Source organism: Onychomys torridus, chromosome 4 (genome assembly GCF_903995425.1).
Source record: "Onychomys torridus chromosome 4, mOncTor1.1, whole genome shotgun sequence".
Taxonomy (NCBI): domain Eukaryota; kingdom Metazoa; phylum Chordata; class Mammalia; order Rodentia; family Cricetidae; genus Onychomys; species Onychomys torridus.
In genome coordinates, this window is record NC_050446.1 from 94,526,157 (window position 1) to 94,550,675 (window position 24,519).

Genomic DNA, 24,519 nt, shown 5'->3' on the forward strand with positions numbered 1-24,519 from the left:
TAACTAAATTTCCATAAGCAAGGATCAGTCTGAAAATGACATTGAGAAAATAATTTCCATTTATAATATCATCAAAAGGAATAGGATACTGAAGAATAAATTGAACCCTGAGATTTGTGTACTGAGAGATGGCGAGATCATAAAATAGGGAGGGTTTTCAAACTCCTGCCTCAAAGAAGCAGATCAAAGCCTTGTGTATAGACAGGAAGGAGATGGTACCGAGGCATCCAGTTGCCTTAAGCCACCCCAAATCCATTCTGCTCACAAAGAAAGTCATTGCTTTGGAAAGCTTGGCTGGTGGGGTCAGCTGTCATATGTTCTGGCCAGGGGAGGCTTTCAACTCCTCTCAAAGCAGCTGGAAACACAGGGGAGACCAGTGGGTGGGGTGCAGCCCCTCTGGACAGTGAGGCTAGCTGAAGAGGAAGCCCAGGATTTGGAGAACTGAGAGCACCAGCCAGCATTGTGTCTATGCCCAGCTGCAGGCTGAGTTAAGTCCTTGGAAGGTGGAGGGTCCAAGTGTAGCTCTCAGAGGCTTAGAGGCCCCTGAGAAGCCTCAGATCTGCATCCCTGATGGTTTCGCCTCTGGGGCCCTGCGTTTCAGAACAGTCTTCAAGGCCTGTAGGATAGTGTCCTGGCTGTTCCTCATGTTGTAGTCAGTGAGCTGAAGCAGACGGTCAAAATCTTCCTCCTTGTAGGTCATGTTGTACATCATGTAAGGGGAGGCTTCTCCTGTGAGATCCACCTGCCCAGCCTTGAGCTCAGCAGGGCTGCGCTGGACACCTGCCCAAGGGTGAGAGGAGAGTCAGTAGCAGAATAAAGCCTTCCACAGGCAGGCAGGATGAAGCCTCTCAGTCAGGCCCAGAGGAGGCTGAGCCCTGTGGAAGGGGTTCTTGCTTTTCCCTTCACCCCAAAATACAAATGTTGAGGTAAGAGGAGGTTGTCACCCTTAACACTCCTACAGCACGACATGACGACATGCCTCCCACAATTCAGACAGCCCATGGGACTGCTCCATGGCTTCTCAGGAAGCTAGAAGCTGCCACAATGAGGAACAATGTGATTGATGAATTCTTAAAGCTCCAGGTGGGAACAAAGAGAGGAATGGCTAAGGGTAGAACTAGAAGCCCAGCATTTAAGGCCTATCATCTGGCTACTCAGAAAGCTGAGGCAGGATTGTGAGTCTAAGGCCTGGTCTAAAACTGAGATCACAGACAGCCTGAGCAACTTTAAAACCTGGGCTGGGGATGTAGATACTGAGCATTTGCTAGTATGTGGGAGGCCTTAGATTTAATACCCAGTAAAGAAAAGAAAAGGAAATGGGGCCTTGAAAGACAACAGGTCAATTAAAAGCACTGGCTGCTCTTCTAGAGGACCTGGGTTTGATTTCCAGCACCCACATGGCAGCTCACAACCATCTGTAACTTCAGTTCCAAGGAATCTGATGCCCTTTCTGGCCTCCTTGGGCACCAGAGCATGTAAGTGGTACACAGATATACATGCAGGCAAAACACCCATATTTGAGAAAGAAAAAGAAAGGAAGGAAGGAAAAGAAAAAAGTAAAAGTAGAGTCAGAAACCAAGTGTGATAGTACACACAAATAATCTCAGCACTCAGGAAGCTGAGGCAGGATTGCTCTGAAGTTGAGGCCACATAGTGAGTACCAGGTCGGCTGAGGCTATCCAGAAAGACCTTATACCAAAACGAACAACCAAAAAAGAGTGGAACTGGAAGGTTCAGAATTATGGTGTCAGCTAGAAAACTGGGAACAACGCATGAAGGCAGGCATTAGATTTTCCCACCCAAAGAAGATAAAATTCCAACAAGTTGGTGGAAATGAGGCTAGGAAGGAATGTAATGAGGGCTTAGATTTAAGAGGCACTCAAAGAAAAGGCCCAGGTCCCTGAGAAGGGGTCCCAGGGCACAAGGGCAGGAAAGCAGAGAGGTCAGGACAAAGTTCCAGGATAACGACAAGACCAGTAACAGAAGGATGTTACAAAGGTGTGGGCATCAGCCACCTAAACCAAGGAGTTGCTAGACTGGGGAGGCGTGGCTAGACCTGGGAGGCGTGGCTAGAAAGAGCCTGAAGACCCACCAAAAGCCTTTCCTGGAGGGCACAGGAAGAGAATGGTGACCTCACCAGGGGCAGAGTGGTCCCTGAAGGAGCCATTGACCAGTGGGAAGTGCAGCAGAACAGGTGCCTCAGGGCAGGTGGGATCTGAGAAAAGGTGGCATTCCTGGGGCTGGCGTTGGTCCTCAGGACTGGGCTCCACACGGGGGAAGGGCAGGCCCCGAGCTTTGCAGTATTTCTCAGATTGCTGTAGCCCCTAGAGGAGCAGAGGAAAGCAGACAGGGAGCTGTGTCATCTCAGATACACAATACCCACTTGCTCCCTCAGCATCAAGACAGCACTCTGGCCCTGTCCTGAGTTACACAGGCCACAGAGGGAACCCGAGGATCCAGGTAGTTAAAAGTTAGAGGTGGGCATGAATCCCCAGCAGCTGTACCCACCCAGCCCCTACTGACATTACACCATCAGCTGAGTCTTACACCTGGAGGGCTTCAGCACAGGACTGTGCATGCTGGCATTACTGCCACCCAGAGTCCCTAGAGAAAGCTGAGAGTTGGCTGTGGAGACACTTGGGATCTCTTGCCAACTCTGTCCAGCTATTCTGTCCCAAAGAGGTTCCATTCACCTGTCTGGGATCCCAGAGCTCAGCCACCAGCACTGCCCTTCCCAACGGAGGACCCAGAAAGACCCTGTGGATTACAGTTTCCTCCCCTAGTCAGGGAAGTGTGGGGCAGCGGCACAGTGGCCCTGCTGCTCATCCATGGAGGTGGGTCTAGCCAGACAGAGGGGTTCCCACGGAGTAACTCGGCACCTCAAAGGGCGAGAATTGGGAGTAGTTGAAGGAGAGTATGAGGTCCACTTGGCGACCTGGGCGGACCATGGAGGGACAGCTGTTGTTGATGAAGTAGGCAGCATCCACTAGGCAGAGCTGAGTGTCCCATGGGGTCAGCTGACTGGGGGTGTCGTCTAGGTGGCAATCTAATAGGAAAGGCAATGCTGATTATAAGTGGGCACCTTTACACAGGTGGCCCCAGCACCCTCTGACCCCAGTTCCCTCCACGTCCCCTTCTTATGCCCGGTGTCACTCTCTGAATTCAGGTCCCCTAGACTTCACAATGGGACCTCCAGACCACACCCCAGAAGTACTTACATACGCTCTCCCTGCACACTTCTGCCAGCTAGCAGCCACAGCTCAACCCCAACCAGGAGCCTGGCCTTGTGGGGACACAGGGTCCTTACCTGCCCAGGTGGAGAAGTCTTTCTGGTTCCGGTAGTCCCGGTGCAGCTGAAGGCCATGGAGGAAGTTGGCACTGCGCTGGTGGAATGGCCGGCCATTCAGAAAGCCCTTAAATGCCTGCGCCAGGGCTGTTCCAGGCTGCAGCCATGAGGCCTCCACACAGCCTGCTGAGGCTGAGGGCTCCTCTGGACCAAGAGTAACAGACATTGCTTGTATGAAGGGTCCCCAAATGCCTTCCCATCCTCTCTTCCACCAGCCTCCAAAGGGCAGTGGCCTCATCCCAGTCTCCCACCTCCAATACCCCTCTTCTACCTGAGTTCTGGACATCCACAATGAAGTTCTTCCAGTCTTTCCCAGAGGTGACATCATACCAGATATCCATCAAGTTCACAGAGAAAATGTTGCTCCAGATACCTGAAGGCCAAATTCCCCAAACCAAATACAGTCCTTAGGTCCCTATACCCTGTCTTTCCCACACGGACACCAAATGATCCCCACTCTTGGGTGCCAATGGAAAATGGACATGGGGAGAGAGCAGCTCCTTCAGTGGGTCTTCCCTACTGCCCACCTGTCTCTCACTCCAGGGTTCTACCCAGTCCTGAGCTACAGGAGTCCTGCACAGGAAGAGGCTTCCACTTACCTTCCAGAAAGCAGATTTGGGACTCTGGAAGCCTCTTCATCAGCCTTCCCATGAAGAACTCAGAACCAAAGAGTTCAGGAGGGACAAAGCCTCCATATTTCAGGAACCCAACTTCATAGGGAGAGAACTCCACCCATTCTAATGGGATGGAAAAGAGAGGTAGGGACTGAGGAGAGTGGGGGGGAGGGGCAAGCATGGGGGGGTTCAACTCCCTGTTGAGGGCCAGTGACACTCCCCTGGCAGGCCTTTGGCTCCCCCTATCTGCTACCAACCTGCAGATTTGAGGAGAGCAGACTCCTAGGTGAGCATCCTCACTTACCCCTGTCCGCCTGTACAGACACCCCACACCTGAGGATAGAGTGCTCCCTGGCTGGCTCCTGGGCTCTAGCCATTGTGTGCGGGCATTGTGCTGTTGGGTTCTCTGGGGACTCTCAGGGCATGGAGGAGTAGACAGAGGATGGAATGGGTAGAACTTTACCCTTGAAGTGGAGGGTGTCCAGGTTGTTCTCTTTGACATTGAGGCTTAAATAGAGAGGTAGAGGGTTCTGACCACGCTCCAGTGCAGCCCTCTGTCCCGACAGATTCTGGTCTCTCACCTAGGGTTGGAAGCATGAGGACATGGGTGAGTAGGGGTGCTTTGAGGGCAATAACTCCAACAGGGCCAGGGCAAGGTAGAGACATAGAGGATGGTGAGGAGGCTGCAGCTCCACTGGAGTCCGGGGGTTATAAGTGAGTGTGTATAGCCAGTTCTGATCAGTTCCATATGCAGTCTACCATAGCTCCAGGGAGGGTCATTCTCAAAGACTATGATGTCAACAGCTCCTCCTCTCCTCCCTATTCTTTCTACACACACACACACACACACACACACACACACACACACACACACGCACATATAGACATACATACACATACATAGACACACACACAGATAGATACACATACATACATACATACATACACACATACACACACATACATATATAGACACACAGAGACACACACATATACACACACAGACACATACATATGCACACATACAAAGACATACACCAAGAGGCACACACAGACACACAAACAGACACAGACACACACACACACACACACACGCACACGCACATGCACATGTAGACACACATACACATACATAGACACACACAGACACAGAGAAAGATACACATACATACACACATACATATATAGACACACACAGACACACACACATACACACACATACACACACAGACACATACATATGCACACATACAAAGACATACACCCAGAGGCACACACAGACACAAAGACACAGAGACACACATACACACACAGACAGAGAGAGATTGCTACACACAGAGAGACACATACATAGACACATACACAGACACACACACATATACACACACACAAACACAGATACACAGACACACACACATATACACACACAAACACAGAGAGATATACACACAAAGGCACACATACATACAAACACACATATAGACACACACACAGACACAGAGGGAGACACACACACACACACACACACACACACACACACACACACACACCTTTCCAAGAAGCACACAGCAGTCTTCTGGCCCACATTCTACGCAGTGCCAAGGGATGCGATGTCCTTTTGAGGTTCCCTTTACTGCGTGTCAAGTCTAGGCTTCTTCCATTGCTTCCCTGACATCCTTGCTCCATCATATCCCTCAGCCTCATAGCAAGTTGGATGCCAGCCTGGGCAACATGAGACTGTCTCAAAAAGATTACTGTAATTTACATAAACTCATGCTGAAGTCATTATTAGAGGATCAAATGGCAATTAAATAAAAGTTTTCTTTATAGCTGGGATCAAACTGTGTTGTTTTAGCACCTCATAAAATGTACTGTCAAATAAGCTCCTCCTTCTGTGTTAATTAGCTGTTGCCACCAGACAGAAGTCAGTTAGTAAAAGCACAGCACATTCTAAGCAGAATCTGAACTTAAAGAACACACAGGACACATTAATACAATACAAACATTTCAAGTAATTACATGGGCCTGATGAATTTAAAGGCATTTCAATTAGAATCCCATTATTAATAGGGAAACACGACTAATTGATTCTATTATGGAGAGCAGAAGGCCAAGAGCAGCCAGAATAATTTGAAAGAAGAATCAAACAGATGCTCATTGGTCAGCAGAATTAGTCCTGTAGAACAAGGCCTTCTACACACAGCAGGACCGGTGTCCCTAAGAACTCACAGAGACCGACAGTGTGCACAGGGCCTGAGCAGATGTGCGCCAGAAGAGTCCGGCGCTGAGAGAGACACGTGTCCCATCGCTAACTTAGAAGCTCTCTCCAATTGACAGCCTCTTAGGTTTCTCCAACAGAATCTCATTGGAGATGAAATGAAAAATCAGTTGTCTCCAACGGATTCTCACTGGGAATACAATCCGCTCAGGGGCAGGCCCCAGGCCCAGCAGTAGATGGCCAACACAAAAGGAACTCAGTGGCATCTTCGGAGGTTCTTTGTCTCATAATGTTTTGTCAGGACACTTCTCCTCCTCCTCCTCCTCCTTCTCTTTTCCTTCCTTCTCCCACTCCTCTTCCTCCTTCTCCTTCCTCCTCCTCTTCCTCCTCCCCCCACTCCTTCATCTTACAGGTCCTTTGTGTGTATATTAGAGCTTCTGGTTTTGTGTTTTTATGGGACTCCTATGTCTGTGAACATGTGTCTATATGTGTTTCTTGTGGTTTTTATTGGCTCTTTTCCTTCTGTTTGGTTCTATTCAGATTTGGTTGTTGTTGGTTTTTTTTTTGTTGTTTGTTTTGTTTTTGTTTTTGTTTTGTATAACAGCCCTGGAACTCACTCTGTAGGCCAGGCTGGCCTTGAACTCAGAGGGATCTGCCTGCCTCTGCTGGGATTAAAGCCATGCACCACCACCGCCGGCTAACAAATGGGAGTCTAACAAATTAGCATTTGTGTAGCAAAGGAAACAACCATCAGAGCAAAGAGACAGTCTACAGACCAGCGGGAAAATGCCATCAGCAACTCAATGAGATTAATATCTGGAATATATAAAGAGCTCAAAAAACTAAATACTCCAAACCCCAGAATCTAATCTACAGTTGGACAAATTCTCAAAAGAAGCACAAATGTCCAATAAACATGTGATTCAGCATTCTTAGGCATAAAGGAAATACAAGTCAAAACTACATCAAGATGCCATCTTACCCAAGTCTCAGTGCTTATTATCAAGAAAATAATAAATGCTGAAGAAGAATTGAGGGAAAAGGAACAACACACTGCTGCTGGGAATGCAAATCAGAGCGGTCACTATGGACGTGAGTATGGAGGTCCTAAGAAAAAACAAAAACAAAGGCAAGCAAACCAAAACACCTACCTAAAAATGGAACTACCATACCTGGACCTCTTCTGGGCATCTGCCCAAAGGCTCTAAGTCAGCACATTACAGCTGTGACACCTGTATTCATTTCGACAGTGTTTATGATAGCCAAGTTACAGAACCAGCTTAGGGGGCCACCATCAGATGAATGGGCACAGGAAATAGGGCATATACACAACGGGGTTCCTTCAGCCGTGGAGAATAAAATGCATGCAACTACAGGTCACCATGTCTAGCAAAACAAGTCAGCCTCAGAAAGCACATATTTTCTCTCATGTGGAATCTAGATTTGTTTTTAAAACATAAAAATAGAAGGGTGACTATCTGGGAAGAGGGTGGGGACCAAGAGGATGGGAGGAGGGAGAGACAAGAGAGAGTATTAAAGAATGAACATGCTAAGGCCATGATTACAGACAGAAATGTCATATGGAACCCATTATTCTGTACAACAAATCTACACCAATAAGAAATAAAAAAAATGATCTTACAAAGAAGAAACATCAGGTTGGGGATTTAGCTCAGTGGTAGAGCACTTGCCTAGCAAGCGCAAGGCCCTAGGTTCAGTCCTCAGCTCAAAAAAAAAGAAGGAGGAGGAGGAGGAGGAGGAGGAGGAGGAGGAGGAGGAGGAGGAGAAGGAAGGAGAAGGAAGGAGAAGGAGAAAGAAGGAAGAGCAGGAGAAAGGAGGAGGAGGAGGAAGAGGAGGAGGAGGAGGAGGAGGAGGAGGAGGAGGAGGAGGAGGAGGAGGAGGAGGAGGAGGAAGAAAAGAAACATCCTCAAAACTCAGATGTTTACTTATAAGTAAAATGCCACTTGGGTGTTTTTGTGGGAGGTGCTGGGGGCAGAGACACGATCTTCATCCTGGAGGGTGGCACATCTCTGGCTGCTAGAAGAAGCACTTTGGAAACACCTCCAAATCTGCCAAGGACTGCCTCAGGTGCTGTTCTTCGGGCCCAACCCACCAGCAACCTTTTTAAAACTTTCTTTTTAAAAGGGTCTCTCACTGGCCCGGAACTTGCCAAGTACTAGGCTGCCTGGCCAGTGGGCCACAAGAACTCTTCACCTCCCCAGAGCTAGGATTTACAAGCAGACACCTGGATTGACCCCACTCCCTCATGCTTCCAAGCCTTTACCAACCAAACTGTCCCCCAGGCCCTGTTTTACACTTGAAAGTCATTTCTCATCTCCCAGGTGCCAGATGCTTTTAAAACGTTGTTGGCATGGTTATGTGAGGTAAAAACAATCATGGGATGGTACTGGTGTCAGGCCCGGCAAATCCCTAAACTGCTACAAGGAACACCATAGTCAAGTATTCGTCTAACCAATTCTGTCATGACATTGCCGGGCCAACAGGATAGACTTGTAACCAGTGCTCAACTCCACGCCAAGACACCACCGAGGGCTCCCAACAACCTCTGAGGAACTCTCATTCTCCACAGATGAGAAGACTGAGGGGAAGAGAGAGGAACTAATTGCCTAAGGACACACCACTGGTAAAATGCACTGGGGTTAGGATCCAGGGAATCTGGCTCCAAAGCCTATGCTTTGAACACCACCCTGATGGCGAAGAAAAATAACTTCCCATACTGAATTATACATTAAATGCCATTCCAGTAATCAACTCAACCAATGCAAAAGTCTTGCTTGCTTAACTGACTGAACTCCAGTTCTTGGGAGGTCCAGAAATTTCTTTCTTTTTCTCTTTCTTTCTTTTTTTTTTTTTTTTTTTTCTGAGACAGGGTTTCTCCGTGTGGAACTCACTTTGGAGACCAGGCTGGCCTCGAACTCATAGAGATTCACCTGCCTGTGCCTCCCAAGTGCTGGGATTAAAGGCATGAGCCACCACCTCCTGGCCAGAAATTTCTATTACATAGCAATTAATGGAAGAACTTACTTGGAAAGGAAGCATTCTGCACTGGACAGACACTAACCCTCACATTCTTTTTGTGTATTTATTTGTTTGAGACAGAGTCCCCCAGGGTACCATGCTTGCCTCACATTGATTATGTAGCCTCTGCTGGTCCTGAACCCCTTTTCCCTGACCTCCCAAGTGCTGAGACCCAATGCATTCTCTCAGAGGCTCTTCCACCCTCAAGAGATGCACCTGAAGGCCTGACCATGCCATGCTGCTACACAGACAGCATACCTGCCCATGCAGCTTGGACTCCAGCACCAGGCCCCACAGGTCTGCTATGGTGGTGGCGTGGCCCTGCTCTGCCCGATGCCTCAGTGCCTGGTGGTAGCTTGCCAAGTGTTCTGGTAAGAATCCCCTCCACAGGCTCTTAGCCACATGCTCCCTGGCATGGTTGATGGGTCCGTCGAGGTCCTTCTGTGACCACTCTGGGTCCTGGTACAGGTGGGCCATTGTCCTGGGGTCACAAGGGGATAAAAGCTAGGTAGGGTCCAACACAGGCTCTGCAATCTCACCCTGTGTCTAATCCCTAAAGGACGGATTGTCGAGGCTCCCCCTGCCTAGAAAGTCCATCTGGACACATGCCTTGGGACTTCCTTCCAGTCCTGGGCTGTCTGGGATGGGCATGAAATGGACCTTGTATAGGTCTGTTGTGGTTTGGGTTTTGTTTGCTCGGCCCAGGGCCTCTATGTGCTCTCGGGTACTTCAGTGGTGAGCACACTTCTAACCCATATGTAATTTAGAGTCTCTCAGTAGCTGCAGACAAATGGATGGAACTAGAAAATATCATCCTGAGTGAGGTAACCCAAGCCCAGAAGGACAAACATGGTATGTACTCACTCATAAGTGGAATCTAGATATAAAGCAAAGAACAATCAGACTGCAGCCCCCAGAACCAGGGAGGCTATATAGCAGGGGGACCCTAGGATGACTGTGGCTTATAATAAGTTTTGGTTTTACTCAGGCACTGGGCAAGCTTCAATCAAACATTTCACTATTAGGATAAGAATTTATACTGTATCAAGCTGATAAGAGAAAAATAAATAAATTTAAAAAAAAAAAGAAAGTCAGCAGGAAACCAGTAAAAATGGCTTCGGTAATTTATGTGGTTGAACTCAGTACAGCACTGGCCAGCTGTGGACCCAGAAAGGAAACGTCCTCATCTCCTACCTCTTCCTTCCGCTGAGGGAGCGCCCACCTGCCCCATGGACCTGCCTCTTCTCAGTGCTGCCCCCCATGCTGCTGTCTGCCTGTCTATAATTTGTCTTATAATCTCTCATCCCGAAATAACAGTCCCCCTCAGGGCTCCCCGAGGACTCCAAACCTGAAAACTTCCACCTGTGTGTGGCTGTCATATTCCACAGTACCAGTCCCTACCCCTCCCCACTTTATGGGCCTGTCCTGAGGCCATTTAAGACTGTCCTTGTCAATAGCCGTCACTCAGACTTTCACCCCTCCTTTATTCCCTAATGACATGTGTCAATGAGACTCGAGTGAATGAATCTGTAATAGTGAAATGGTCCAGTGCATTGTAGTGGGGATGGGCTGGAGAGTGGGCATTGTTATCTTTGTGTAAGGAACATTCTTTCTTTGTTTTTTGTTTGTTTTTTGTTGTTGTTGTTGTTGTTGTTGTTGTTTTCCGAGACAGGGTTTCACTGGTAGCTTTAGAGCCTGTCCTGGACTGGCTCTGTAGACCATGCTGGCCTTGAACTCACAGAGATCCACCTGCCTCTGCCTCCTGAGTGCTAGGATTACAGGCGCGCGCCACCACTGCCCGGCCATTCTTTCTTTGTATTTCTCTTTTTTCTTTTCTGCCCTGTTAATTTTTTTGACAAGATCTCACCTGGAACTCACAACAATCCTCCTGCCTCAGTCTTCTGAGTGCTAGGATTACAGGCAGAGATAGCCACCATGCCCAACTTAGTATAAAAGAATTTTTTACCTTAATTTCCTTACCTGTACTCTATAATCAAGAAGTGAAACTCCCTGAGAAAGTGGTGTGAGCCCTAAGCATCAACTGGGGGACCAGCCGGAGGCCCTGGTGTGTGTGTTGACCTTAGGCCACTGCCTGCATGGGATGCCTCTTGTTAGCCTATGAGTGAGTGTGTCTCTTATTACACAGGTTTTGGAGATGAACCAACAGAGAGCCAGAGAAAGGTGTTGAAGGTCACCCAAGCCTGCAAACAGCCTGCCAAAAGCAAATCCAGCCTCCTCTGGGCCCTCTCCTTCCAGCTCCTTAGTACCTACGAAAGCCCTCTGTCCTCACTGCGGTCCTGGCAGGACTTCTGGTTAAGTCTGTTTCTTCCTCTTGAGAAAGCTGCTTGGCCCCCATCAGGTCACACTGCTCTATCCACATGGGCTCCCCATAACAAAGGCCCCTTGGCATCCACTCTGCCCTACTGTGGGCTCTGATCATCTCTGTTGTTCTAGTCTTTGTGACCCTTACCACGTAGAGCCTGAGATGCCACTGAAATAGGTCACACAGTCCAGGAGGCCCAACTTCTGAAGCGCCAATAGGTGGCCGTAGAGTGAGATCATAGCCCGGACACCTCCTCCTTCAGCCATGATGCCCACAACAGGGACCTGGACCACACGGAGATGCAGACTAGCTTAACAAGAAGGGAATGAGCTGTCCTCTGCCTCACCTAGGGACCCAGCCTGTTCCCTGCCTCCAGGCAATGGCCTTGCAGTTAGACCCTGATGGAATTAGAGGTTTGAAGGACAACCCTCAGCCCAGAGCAGAGCCCCCACAGAGAACAGGAACCCCGCCCTCCTCAACAGTGCAACTCCACTCTTTGGAAACTGAGAGAGCACAGGCCAGCCCCAAATTTCTATACCCACATCCCTGCTGCACCCCCAAACCTCATCTTCCTTCAAGTCTTCGTCCAGCTGCAGGGCCTGCTTCAGGGCGGCAGCTACCACCTGCTTCCTCCTGCTCAGGAAGGCCTGCTCCTCGGGACAGAGCCCACAGCCCAGCCGCACAGCCAGCTCCTTAGGGCTGAGATGGTGGAGGGTCCCAGGGTTAGGAGAAAACTGCATGGCTCACTCCTTGGGTGACCAAGCCCATGGTGAGCTTCTGAAAACAATCTCCCTCTCTACCTGCAGGAAGCATCCATTGCATGGCACCTCCCCCTTGTCAAGCACCCATTGCATGGCACCCCCATTTGTCCCCACAGAGATCAGTGTCCTTACCAGTAGTCTGTCTTAATCTGCAGCTTCACTTCTGGGCCCTGAAATCAAAACAAGAGACTCTGTTTGGGATATCCTAGACCCTACAGGAGATAGGTCTCTCTGGGGTGTGTGAGCACCTCCGTTCTATCCCTACTGGCAACTTCCCTCCAATTGAGACTACTCACATTTGTAGCGGGAACATCTACAGTCACCTCCTTCCCTGTGGTCAAGGACTTCAGGGGTACATTGAGGGGTACAGCTGAAGTGTAGGAGGTCCAGCCATTGTTTCTGGAGCTCTGAAGGGAAACATTCATCCATTCGTTCATTCAGCAAATTCTGAGTGTCTAAACTGCAATCAGGACAGCCCTTCCCTGATAGTACAAAACAAATTATGACTACAAGTAATGATGGCTGAGACTACTTGCAAAGACACAGTACTCACGAAATCACGTGTCAATTTGTGAAGAAATGGGTCATGGCTAGGAGTGGTAACACACGCCTTTAATCCCAGTGCTTGGGAGGCAGAGGCAGGCAGATCTCTGAGTTTGAGGCCGGCCTGGTCTACAGAGTCAGTTCCAAATCAGCCATGCTACTAGAAGTAAGACTCTGTCTAAAAATAGTTTTCAAAGAAAAGAAATGGGTAATGACCTGATGTCAGTAATGACCTGATGTCAGTACATCATAGTGTGATAGGGTAGGATATTGTAAACGAAGCAGGGTACGGGGATCTGTCTGTGATGGTCATGAAGGCCATCTCCGAAGAGGTGTGGTTTGAGCTAAGGCGAGGAGGAGGAGAAGCCAGGGGCAGAAGAGGACGAGGAGGCATTGGAGGGAGCCAGAAGACCCAATAAGCAGTTGGCATGTTTAAAAAGCAAAAGAGACAAGGATGGCTGGATCATCAAGGACCTTGAGCAAAATGAGACAGGGGGCTGGGCTGACACCATGTAGCTGCCCCCCAAGCCCCTGGTGATGGTCCCTGTCTTCCAGGGGATGGGGTCTGACTGAGGGAGGCTGGCATGAACATAAATACCAGGCTTTCATGGGGGAAAGGCAGGGAGCTAGTTACAGGTGATGGGAGAGTCGGAGAGCAGAGACTCACCCTCAGGCACCCATTCAGTGCTGTGTCTTGGCCCCTCATGTAGTGGAAGCTAAAGGCAGAGGCTGTGTCCAGGGCAAATGTCTGTGTGTCCTCATACGACCCCTTCAGCATAAGCTCCAGTTCTAGTTTGTCCTGACCTAGGGAAGAGATGGAATAGATGAGAACAGGGGGAAAAGAGCCTAGAACTCCACCTTGGGCCTCGGATACTAGCAACAGTGCTTATTTGTAGAGGTGGAGGCTGGACCACAGTAAGCAGGACTCTAAAGAGGGTCTTCTCCAGCCTGCTGCATGTCACAGCCCCATGGACTCCCACCTATGGCAGAGATACCCCCTTACCCTGCAGGTTTCCCAGTGGTCCAGGCAGAGTTCAGAAATTCTCACCTGCCGCTGTGATGGTACTCCCAGCTCTGTCCAGACAGACATCCAGGCGTGACAGTTCTCGGGCCTGGGACAGACCACATCATAGGCAAGGGATGCACAGGGTAAGCTGAGGACCCTCTACCTCAACTCTGGGTCCCACTGAGCCTCAACCAGACCCACCGCACACAGAACAAAGAGTGGGGTTCAGAATCGACTGGACAGGAAACCCTTCACCCATCTCTGACCTGCCACACAATGCCTGCTGTCCATATGGAGCATCTGTATGGCCCCTCTCCACCCCATCCTCTTAGCTTTACTGCGCTACGGAAGCTCTGAAAGTCCCAGCTCTCAGGCTCAGGTCTCTCTCTGTTGTCTCCAGTCTTCTTCATCTTACTGACTCCCAAGTACCATGCGGGAACCTCAGGTCCACAGGCTGGAGGTGTCAGAGCCACAGTGACCAAAACATCTCCTGAGTGTCCTCAGTTCCACTGACTTGCCTTCAGTACCCTCTCTGCAAAGCTCGGTGCTTGATGCTGCTGTAGCCAGCCTTTCCAACACAACTACCCCACTGCTCACCCCCACCACTCAGAGGAGGCACAACTTCTGTGGGAGTTACATTACTGTAAGAGATCTTTTGTTCTATCTTTGACACAAAGTCTCAATGTGTAGCCCTGGCAGGACTGGAACTCACTACATAGACCAGGCTAGCCCCAAATTCATGGCCTCCCGCTTCTGCTTCTCAGGGGCTGGGATTACAGACATGTGCTATGGTGCCAGGCTACACCTTGGATTCCTTTTAAAGGTAAACTAACCATCAGGCTGGCACTTGCAAGCCCTGAGGGTGAGTGGTCCTGAGGTGTCTCCAAGGGACAGCTCCAGGTTTTATTCCCCTGATGCCTGTTATGGGCAGCTTCCCATGCAGGGCTCGCGCCACCTTGTGGCCATTACTGCCCACTGCAGTTTCATGGGCTCTTAAGGAGGAGCTAAGCAGGCAGGCTAGCACATCACACTAGAAACTCCCTCCAAACCAGTGACCTCAATATTAATGAATGAAGATGGGCCTGGCATGCAGGACTCACTATGACTTTAAGTAAGTTAGTCCCTAAGGACTCTGTGCTCATTACACATAATTAAGCATCATCAGACCGGGTTGGGGATTTAGCTCAGTGGTAGAGCGCTTGCCTAGCAAGCGCAAGGCCCTGGGTTCGATCCTCAGCTCAAAAACAAAACAAAGCATCATCAGAAAGCTCCTAAATATTCTCAACAGTCCCTCAGCTATCCAGTCAGAAGGCAGAACCTTCTCAGCACAGCTGCCTGCCCTCTTCCCACGTGCCTCTCAGCTCTAGACCCCTCTAAGCCCCACAGCTTCAGGTTACCCCCTGGTTGGGGGTCTGGGGTACTTGGACCACAAAGCCCTACTCCAGTGTCGTCCCTTTCCCTCCACACCCCAGAATCCTGACCCCAACTTCCCTCCTCTGAATCTCTGCCGCCGAGTCACAGGAAGGTCCTTACCACAAGAACATTGTTGGTGATGAGGTTTTCTGGAGGGTCCGACCTGGAAAAGTCAAAACATCCACTCTGGACTCACAGAAGCAAGAGAGTTCACATTCACCCATCCTCTCTGCTCCTTCCCATCCCTAGGGAATCTCCCTGGGTGACCCAAGACGAGGGGAGACGCCACTAGGGAGGGCAAGACGAAAGGAGAGCCCAGAGCAGGGGCAATGCCAGCCATCCTCCTCGGCCCCAAGAGGAGACCCAGACCTCCTGGCAGGGGAGGGGAGGTGAAGGAGGGTGACTCGGCAGGACAGATGGACAAGGAATCTGGGTCAGGACCAGTTTCCTGAGTACAGCCTGTGTCCCCAGCCACTCCCTGGGCTGTTCTTTCTTACATTTTCTCCATCAGGAACTCCACATCTAACTCTTCTGGTCCCTGTAATCAAAGAGGGTGAGCAAGTCATCAACATTTACCGTTGACCCTGTCAAAAGCATTATCCCGCCACCTCCAGCAGTCTCTGAGGAAGGTGTGCTATTCTGATTATTTCCAATACAAAATTGAGGAAGTCGAGGGCAAGATAAGCTACCTGCTGAAATACCTGAAGCTAGTAGGTCTGCAGGGGACAGACCTACCTTCCTCCCTTCTGGGTCCCCAAACCCTGATGGGCTGAAGGCAAAAGACAAGCTCAGCCAGAGGTGACCTGAGGATATCCAGGCCTGGTTTCTTCTCCCTGTTGAGGAGGGCCCCTGGCCGGAATTCTACCCTCCTCTCCCCAAGCAGGCAGCGGGAAGCCAAGCCAGACTTTGGTGGGACAGGCCGGAAGCCCTTGTGCCAGAGTGACGGGCCTACACTGCCTCCTCATGGTTGTACTGAGCAGTGTTTTGAGGGCGCGGGGTAAAGCTGGAGGCAACAGCAGCCTGTTTCCTGTGAATGAGTGCAGCTAACAGCATCCAGGCAGCCAGGAAGAGCTAAGCAATTCCTCAGCCTGGAGCCTTCCCACCCACCTGAGGATTCAGGCGGAAGGTTTTCTGGAGCAGTTGGCCAGGGGAGATTTCTGAGACATCATAGGAAACTTTGAAGCAGATGCCATCTTTCATAATTAAGTTTTCGTCACAGATACTCAGTTCTAGAATGTTCTAAGGACCAGGAACATAAAATAATATCGATTCGCTGCAACAATAGCTCACATACAAATGTAAAACAAGTATAAGGAAATCCAGAAAAGACCTTAGTTCCTACTCACCTTTAAAATCATTGACTATTTTATTTAATATCCGTACAAGAATGTAAGGTGCTTGGGTGACACCCCCTTCCAGTTCCTCCTTCACCCCCAATTCCTCCCATCTTCACGTTTTCCCACGTTCTCTCTGCCCCTCTCTCTGACTTATTACCTACCGAGTCCACTTAGTGCTGCCTGGATTACGCAAGTGTGGGACCACCTACTGGACGGTAGCCTCTCAGGGTCCGAATCCCAAAAGAAAACGGACTCTTCTCCATCAACTTAGCCACCAACTGCCAGTAGTTCCTCAGATAGGGGTGGGACTCCATGCGCCCCTCCCCCATCCATCCTGGGACTTAGAAGTTTTGTTTTACCAAGAATAAAAACAGACTGGGGCCGGGCGGTGGTGGCCGCACATCTTTAATCCCAGCACTCGGGAGGCAGAGCCAGGCGATCCTTGTGAGTTCAAGGCCAGCCTGGGCTACAGAGTGAGTTCCAGGTCAGGCTCCAAAGCTACGCAGAGAAACCCTGTCTCGAAAAACCAAAAAACAAAACAAAAAAAATAAAAAACAAAAAACAAAACAAACAAACAAACAAAAACAGACTAGGGGTTCACTCCTGTAATGTCAGCCCTTGGGAGGTTGCTGCAGGAGGACCATGAATTTGAGGTTAGTCTGAATGAACTACACAATGATTGTCTCAAGTATGTATGTATATGTGCATGCATGTATGTATCTTGAAGAATTTTCTTCCTAGGTAGGGCATGTCTGTGATCTAGCAGCCAGGAGGCAAAGTTACTATAAGTTTATTTATTATTACTGTAAGTTCAAGGCCAGCCTGGCTACATAGTGAGATCTAAACCATCCAAACCTATGGGAAAAAAAGCCTGTCTTAAAAAAGCAAAAACAAAAACCTAAGCTGGGTACGGTTGCACGCGCCTTTAATTCAACCACTCTGGAGGCAGAGTTTGGTGGATTTCTGTGAGTTCAAGGCCAGCATGGTCTACATAGTGGGTTCTAGGCTAGCCAGTGCTACATAGCAAGACCCTATCTGAAAAAAATAAAATAAAAAATAAAAAACAAACAAAAATATTTTAAAATTTCTTTGGGGCCAGGCAGGATGGCTCAGTGGGTAAAGGTACCTCCGGGCAAGCCTGACATGCAGGACCCACGTGGTGGAGAGAGAAACGGACTCCCAAAAGTTGTCCTCTGACCTCCACACATGTGCTGTGGTACACACAGGCACACATACACAGCATAAACAAATGTAGTTTAAATTTGGGGAAAGGTTTCAACCAGTCTGCTTTGCTAGTTCCCTAACACACCCGAAGGCGAGTGCCAAGCACTGTGTGAGCATTCTCTGCACAATTTCCCCTTCAGCCCCATTAAAAAGGAATGCTTTCTAGTCCCATGTCGTAGACAGGGTTAGGGAGAAGCAGCAGCTGGCCACAGGTCAGCCCCACACATTCCTTCACACAGTCTCTTGCTCACAGCACACAGAGCCTGGAGCGTGAAGACACATTCCCCCCCCCCCCCCCCCAGTTCTGTGAACACTGGAGCAACTCTGCTTGATCCCAAGGTCCTCCTGTGGAGGGGAGTGGCAAAGGGTTGTACAAGTGAGGGGCTAGTGCTTCCCGGACCTTTACCTTGACCTGACTCTGGATGAGGAAACTGAAGGTCTCATTCCATACAGGATGACTGGAGTTGGTGATGGTTTGGGTCTTGAATTTCATCCCAGGAGCTGTTGGCAGCAGCAGGGTCACATACGGGTCGGCCTCACTCACTGACAAAGTCAAGGGGACCGGCCATCAGATGAGAGAGAACTCTGTACCTCTTTCCAGGGGGGTTGCCCAGGTTCCTATGGCAACCTCAGTGTCCACCGAGGTCAGCCAGGCCCCACCCCAAAGAGTGCCTGGTCCTTTCCCTTGGGATCCAGTCCCACAGGTAGTCACTCACACAGATCAGCCCTAGGCAGACTCCGAGCCTCCAGGACCTTCACAGTGAGCCGCCAGAAAGCAGAGGCCTCCTCCTGCAAAGAGACCCCAAGCCCCTGAGTTCTCCAGCAGTCTTTCAAACCTGGAGATGTTGCACTGACCCCTGACCCCACTCATCAATCCAGTACATGGTGACACTGCCAGCACTAGGCTTTTGGGAACACCTCTAGAGACCAAATAGTCTTTGTCTACCGCTGTCCTTGGTGTTATGATTCGGGCCTTTGGCAATCATGGAATGATTGGGGTAGTGCTGGTCATCTCCCCTTCAGGGACAAAATGCCAAGTATAGCAGGTAAAATTGGGGACAAGGCATGACCAGTGACCTCACCGGTCAAGGGGAGATGGTCACAGTCAGACCTTCTAGAGAGGGCTGTCCTTTGCTGAAGCAGTCTACACCCCATCTCTTTTGTGCCTTTCCTGTGTCTCAAGGTGGGCTGAGCCAAGGGAACCCAGTGACCCATGGTATCCACAAATTCTCAAATGTGAATGACTGTCCTCTAAGCCAAGCAACCACCATCTTGGGGAGTTCATCTTTGCCCCCTTGCCAAAGGATTATTACAGATGACCTTATTGACTGTTTACACCCCTCAGGGGAGGAGGGACATGAGATCCTCACCGGAGTACCCAGAGGCCCCTTCTACCTGTTGAGGGCATGCCTTAGTAGCACTTGGCCTCCGTGCTGGAGTATATGCAGGGAGAGAGGAGACTAGGGAAGGGCATTCCATCTATGTAACTGTGAAAAGGCCATCATCCCTGCTGGGTTTAAGTAAAGATTTTCTGATGTTTGTGGAGAGGAGTACTTACACTCCTGTAGTTAACCCTTCACCTGTGCTCTGGTCATGCCTCAGTCAGTTATTGAGAGCTTGGGAAGAGGGGCAGCTATTATTTATGTCTTTCCCTAGGAAGGAATTTTATCAACACTGGTTCAATCATCTGTAATTCATTGGCCATGAATTAGGCAACTCCAAGAAGATCACGTCAGCGCAGAGAATGGTGAGTGAAGGGTCATTGTGGATTAAGAGGCTCATGAATCAAGTGAGACCTCAGATAAGCCCAAGAGAAAGCAAGTGAGTGGATAGCAAGAGAGCAATCAGAGGACAGCAATGCCCAGCTGCCTGAGTCATGGCAGAGCCCCATGCCAGCTGAAATCCTTAGCACTCCTGGGACCCAGACGATTCTCTGTTTTCTTCAGTTTGGGTTTGGTGGCCCAGCTTTTTCTAGGTGACCTACAAAGACAAGCCCCATAGTCTGAGGTGAGTCACATGGGCCTGGCAGGATTCTGGGCCAGGAAGGTCATTGGCCTTACATCGTCTTGACAGAGAGCTTGCCAACAGGACCGCATTGGTGGGTGCTTGGTTCCATCAGGTCCACACGGGCAGGACCCTTAGAACGGGTCTGTAGGAAGGGCATTATGTGCACAGGCAATGTGCAATAGCAGCTCCCAGCTAGGAGAGGGCCAAGTAGGGCCATTAATGGCAGGACCTGCCCCGGCTCCCAGGGGCACCACTTACATGGAGGCACATGACCCAGTATCCCTGGGAAGAATCATTGAAGTGCCTCAAGATAAGAGAACCCCAGACTGGGGCTTCTGCCACCAGATTGGACCCACGCTGACACTGAATAAGAAAGAGCTCCTGGGACACTCCTCTCCTCCCTCTGGTCTGCTCTCCTCCAAGACAGCCAGAAGCTGCGCGGTCAGCAGTGGGTACCATAAGCAGAAACAGGTATTGTGAAACCTAAGATGGTCCCCTGTTAGGCCTCTATCCCACAGCCAGGGTGGTCCCTATGCCCCTGGGACAGATCTGGTTTTGCACAGAGGCTTCCTACTAGAGTCTGAGTCTGGGGGTACCCAAAGCACTTCCCCACAGAGAACTGCCATGGGTGAGGAACCAAAGCAGAATGCCTCAGCAGGGGGCCTTGCCAGCACCTTCCCCTCCAAGACTGTGTGACACACACACACACACACACACACACACACACACACACACACACACACACTAGAGAGAGAGAGAGAGAGAGAGAGAGAGAGAGAGAGAGAGAGAGAGAGAGAATGAATTTTAGCAAGCCCAGCAACATTTCAGCCCCATAGTCCTTAAGCTAGAGGTGATGATTGGATGATTGTCAGGGAATTAGTCAACTTTTAGGCACCTGGCTCCATTTCCTCCCCCACTCATGCCTTTAATCCCAGCCAGGTGGATCTCTGTGAGTTCGAGGCCAGCTGGTCTACAGAGCAAGATTCAGAACAGGCACCAAAACTACACAGAGAAACCCTGTCTCGAAAAACAAAACAAAACAAAACAAACAAACAAACAAAAACCAGACCCCCCCCTCCACTGCCTGACACCCAAAGATGATGACTGGGACAATGCTGGTTTAGGAGAGGTGTGGGGTTTCAATGCCTCTCTCTGAGACAGAGGACCAGCACAGGCATCAGGCCTTGCTAACCTGCCTCTCTGGCCAGGCTAAGACCACACAAGCCCATAGCCTATGGACTGCTTTAAAACAACTTGAGAAGGGGCTGGGAAGGCGGATGTAGATAAAGTACCCTGCTCAAGCATGAATACCTGAGTTTGGCTTCCCTAGCCCAACGAAAAAGTCAGACATGGTGGTGTGAGTCTCTAACATGAGAGGACAAATGCCCCACCCTCCCCCTGTGGTTGCAATGGGCCTTTAAGGGGTTGGGGGTGGACTGGGGAAGGCAAGGCAGATGTTGTGGCCAGAGCTCCCTACCCGGTTCCTCTGAGTTACACAGAAGCTCCTCATAGTGTGAGATCACAACAATAGAACAAGCCTCTGATGCCCAGCCAGCTCTGCCAACCATTCTCCTGCCACCAGGGAAAGCTCCTGTCCCCAGTCAGCAGCAAAGAAGACCGGAAGCAGGCACTGGAGCACACCTGTTTTGGGAGACACTTTGCCAGCCAGGAGGGCAGGACCTATTAGTCAATCATATTAGTCAAAATCTCCCGATCCTGGAAACACCAGTTTCCAGCAAGGCGCTTCCCGGATATGGGCAGACTCAGGCTCCCAAATCCCTTTGCTTACTCCTGCGTCTGAATCCAGAGTAGGCAAGAGGGGGAAAAGAAGTGGCCTCCCCCAGGGAAATCAGCTGGAACTTATTTCACCAACCATTATGGAATGTGGGGCTCCCAAGAGGAGTAAGTGATAGAGCCAGGACCAGGCAGCCCTCCACTACCCTGACACTTCAGGATATTTCCACTGATGGCTGACTTGGGGATGAGTCCTCTCAAAAGTCAGGCTAGGACAACAAATATTGCCTTTCAGCAGAAGCATCTCTCTCCACCCCCCCCCCCCAGGACTCCCTTGTGTCCACCCTGGAGTGCTCAAGTCTTTTCTAGGACCTGCTTGCCTCATGTCTCTCAGGACCCCAGCAAGAGACCCAGCAAGGTTTGCAAATGAAGCAAAGGACCTTGGGGAGCCACCTTGGACACTTCCTGGGCACCAGGAGCAAACAGATGGGCTATTCCTGTTGGCCTTGGTCTCTAGCACAGGATGAGAATTCTGGGCTGAGAAGAGGAGCGAACAGTTTGTGAGATCCTTGGCCTAGGTGCAGCCCCATAATTCTTGGGACCAGAAAATAATTGGCATGAGGATTTAAGATCCACAGGGCTCCAGCTGGTTCCAGGAAGTCCACTGGCCTATGGTGGTGAGGAGTGGGTTATGGGCCTGGTGGGTGTCCTCAGGGAGGGAGCAGATGTGGCGGCCCTGAGGGAGTACCCCTGAGGAGGAGACTACCTTCACACCATGGTGGTGAGCAGGAGCTGTCAATGGCCCCCAGATCCCCACTTCTGTGGGTGCTGCTTCCTCCCTACCCCCTCCATACGCCCAAACACCACCTCCCTTTCCCTCAGCCCACATGGAGACAAATGCCACCCTCCTTTCAGGTACAGCGAGCTTGTTGACCCCATGCTCTCCCGGACTGTTGGCTACTGGCTTGGCACTGTTACCTGGTGAGGATGGCCAAGGAGTCTCTCGGGGGACAGGCTCTCCATACCAACCCTTCTGTTTCGACTTCACGTTCAACCCTTGCCAAGATGCCAGCTCTATGGCTGGATGCGGTAACTGTCCCGATGGAATGGAGCCGGCCTTGATTCTCTGCCCATCCTGGAGGAATTGTGGGTCTATAAACAGGTAACCCCGCCCCCAGGTCACTACCACTTAGCACTTCTCCTCTTCCTCAAAAGGCTGGCTTAACCAGCAGCTCCAGATCTGGCAGAACACCAGGCCTCGTGGGTGGAGCATCCTTCCTAGAGCTGAAGTGTCAGGGAAGACGTACCAAGGGCAGCCAGGAAGGACAGACAGTGGGACAATGCTGAGGAAACCTTTGTAGGTCAACCCCATCTAAGTCAGGCTGGCCCTGGAAGAGAAGGGCTGGGCTCCTGAGCTCAGCTAAGAGGCTGAGCTCTTGGTGCTCCACGAAACAAGGAATTTAGGCTCCGTGTGAAAAGCAACTGAGGTGGGCACCATGCTCACAGTCCCTCACCTCCACTCACTCACTCACAGCCCCTCACCTCCACTCACTCACTCACAGCCCCTCACCTCCACTCACTCACTCACAGTCCCTCACCTCCACTCACTCACAGCCCCTCACCTCCACTCACTCACAGCCCCTCACCTCCACTCACACACACTCTGCTTCAGCAGCTCTGTATGTGTATGGTGCATGTGTGTATGCATGAGTACAGGCACAGGTGTGTGTACACAGATGTAGAGGCCTGGGGTTGATGATAGGCATTTAGATTCCTCCCCACTTTATTCACTGAGGCATAGCTGCTCACTGAACACAGTATTTTTATAAAGTTTTATATATGTGTGTGTATGTGTGTCTACGCACATCTTTGCCATGGGTATGTAGGAGACCACAGAGGCCAGGGGAGGGTGTCAGGAGCTGGAGGTACAGGGCAGTTATGAGCTGCCTGATGTTGGGTGCTGGGAAGCAAACTCTGATCCTATGAAAGAGTAGCAACTGATGCCTGACTTCTGCCATGAGCACAGTTGTATGTAGATACTGGGGATCCAAACTTCAGTCCTACGCTTGCCCCACAAACGCCTCGTCCATGGGGCCACCTCCCCAGAGGGTTTCTAGCAGAAACAAAGGGCAGACTTCCTGGTCAGAAAACTCTCAGGTCATGAACTCGATAGAAGACAGCCTCAGAAGGACACCGGTTTGCTTAGAGTCACAACAGTAAGCGCTCTCCTAAAAGGATGTCATAAACCAAAGAGTAAAGGGCCGGCAAGATGGCTCAGCAGGTAAGGGTGCTGGCCACCAAGTCTGAGGACTTGAGGCCAATACCTGGACCCCACATGGAGGAAGGAGTGAGCCAACAAACAAACCTGAATTAATGTTAACTCATTAAAAAGACAATCCAAGCCGGGCGGTGGTGGCGCACGCCTGTAATCCCAGCACTCGGGAGGCAGAGCCAGGCGGATCTCTGTGAGTTCGAGGCCAGCCTGGTCTACTGAGCGAGATCCAGGAAAGGCACAAAGCTACACAGAGAAACCCTGTCTCTGGGGGGAAAAAAAAAGACAATCCAAAATGTCTAGGTGTGGAAGCACATGTCCCAGAACTCGGGAGGCAGAGGCAGGCAGATCTCTGTGACTCCGAGGCCAGCCTGGCCTATGTATCAAATTTCAGACTAGCCAGAGCTACACAGTGAGCCCTGCCTTAAAAAAGAAAACAATTGGGGCTGGAGAGATGGCTCAGTGGTTGAGAGCACTGACTGCTCTTCCAGAGGACCCTGGTTCAATTCCCAGCACCCACATGGCAGCTCACAACTGTCTGTAACCCCAGTTCTAGGCCTTCTGACACCCTTACACAGACATATATACAAGTGAAACACCAATGAACATAAAATAAAAATATAATAAAAAAGAAAAAATCTATATCAAATCAGTCAAAACAGAAAATTGAGAATAGTCTATA

At 50.2% G+C, this 24,519-nt stretch overlaps 1 protein-coding gene across 1 annotated transcript; it reads right to left on the minus strand.

The window, feature by feature from the left end:
* Positions 1–433: 433 nt before the first annotated feature.
* On the minus strand, positions 434–22,588 carry Pla2g4d (phospholipase A2 group IVD). Its single transcript, XM_036186557.1, has 20 exons — positions 22,544–22,588; positions 18,541–18,613; positions 18,231–18,367; positions 16,371–16,502; positions 15,761–15,801; positions 15,384–15,426; positions 13,893–13,956; positions 13,512–13,648; positions 12,598–12,708; positions 12,434–12,471; positions 12,104–12,239; positions 11,688–11,824; positions 9,476–9,698; positions 4,424–4,541; positions 3,946–4,083; positions 3,598–3,719; positions 3,308–3,485; positions 2,880–3,046; positions 2,138–2,324; positions 434–780 (listed from the first exon to the last, which is right to left on the minus strand). Exons 1-20 carry the CDS (start codon positions 22,586–22,588, stop codon positions 554–556), a joined length of 2,454 nt encoding a protein of 817 aa, XP_036042450.1. The 3' UTR covers positions 434–553.
* Between the last annotated feature and the right edge of the window lie 1,931 nt (positions 22,589–24,519).

Coding starts and splice junctions, on each gene's coding strand:
- Pla2g4d (XM_036186557.1), bottom strand. CDS start 22,588: ATGGAGAGCCTGTCCCCCGAGAGACTCCTTGGCCATCCTCACCAG. Junction 4,542..9,475: donor AGTCCAAGCTGCATGGGCAG/GTATGCTGTCTG, acceptor TTCCAACCCTAG/GTGAGAGACCAGAATCTGTC. Junction 2,325..2,879: donor CCCAATTCTCGCCCTTTGAG/GTGCCGAGTTAC, acceptor CTGCTCCTCTAG/GGGCTACAGCAATCTGAGAA.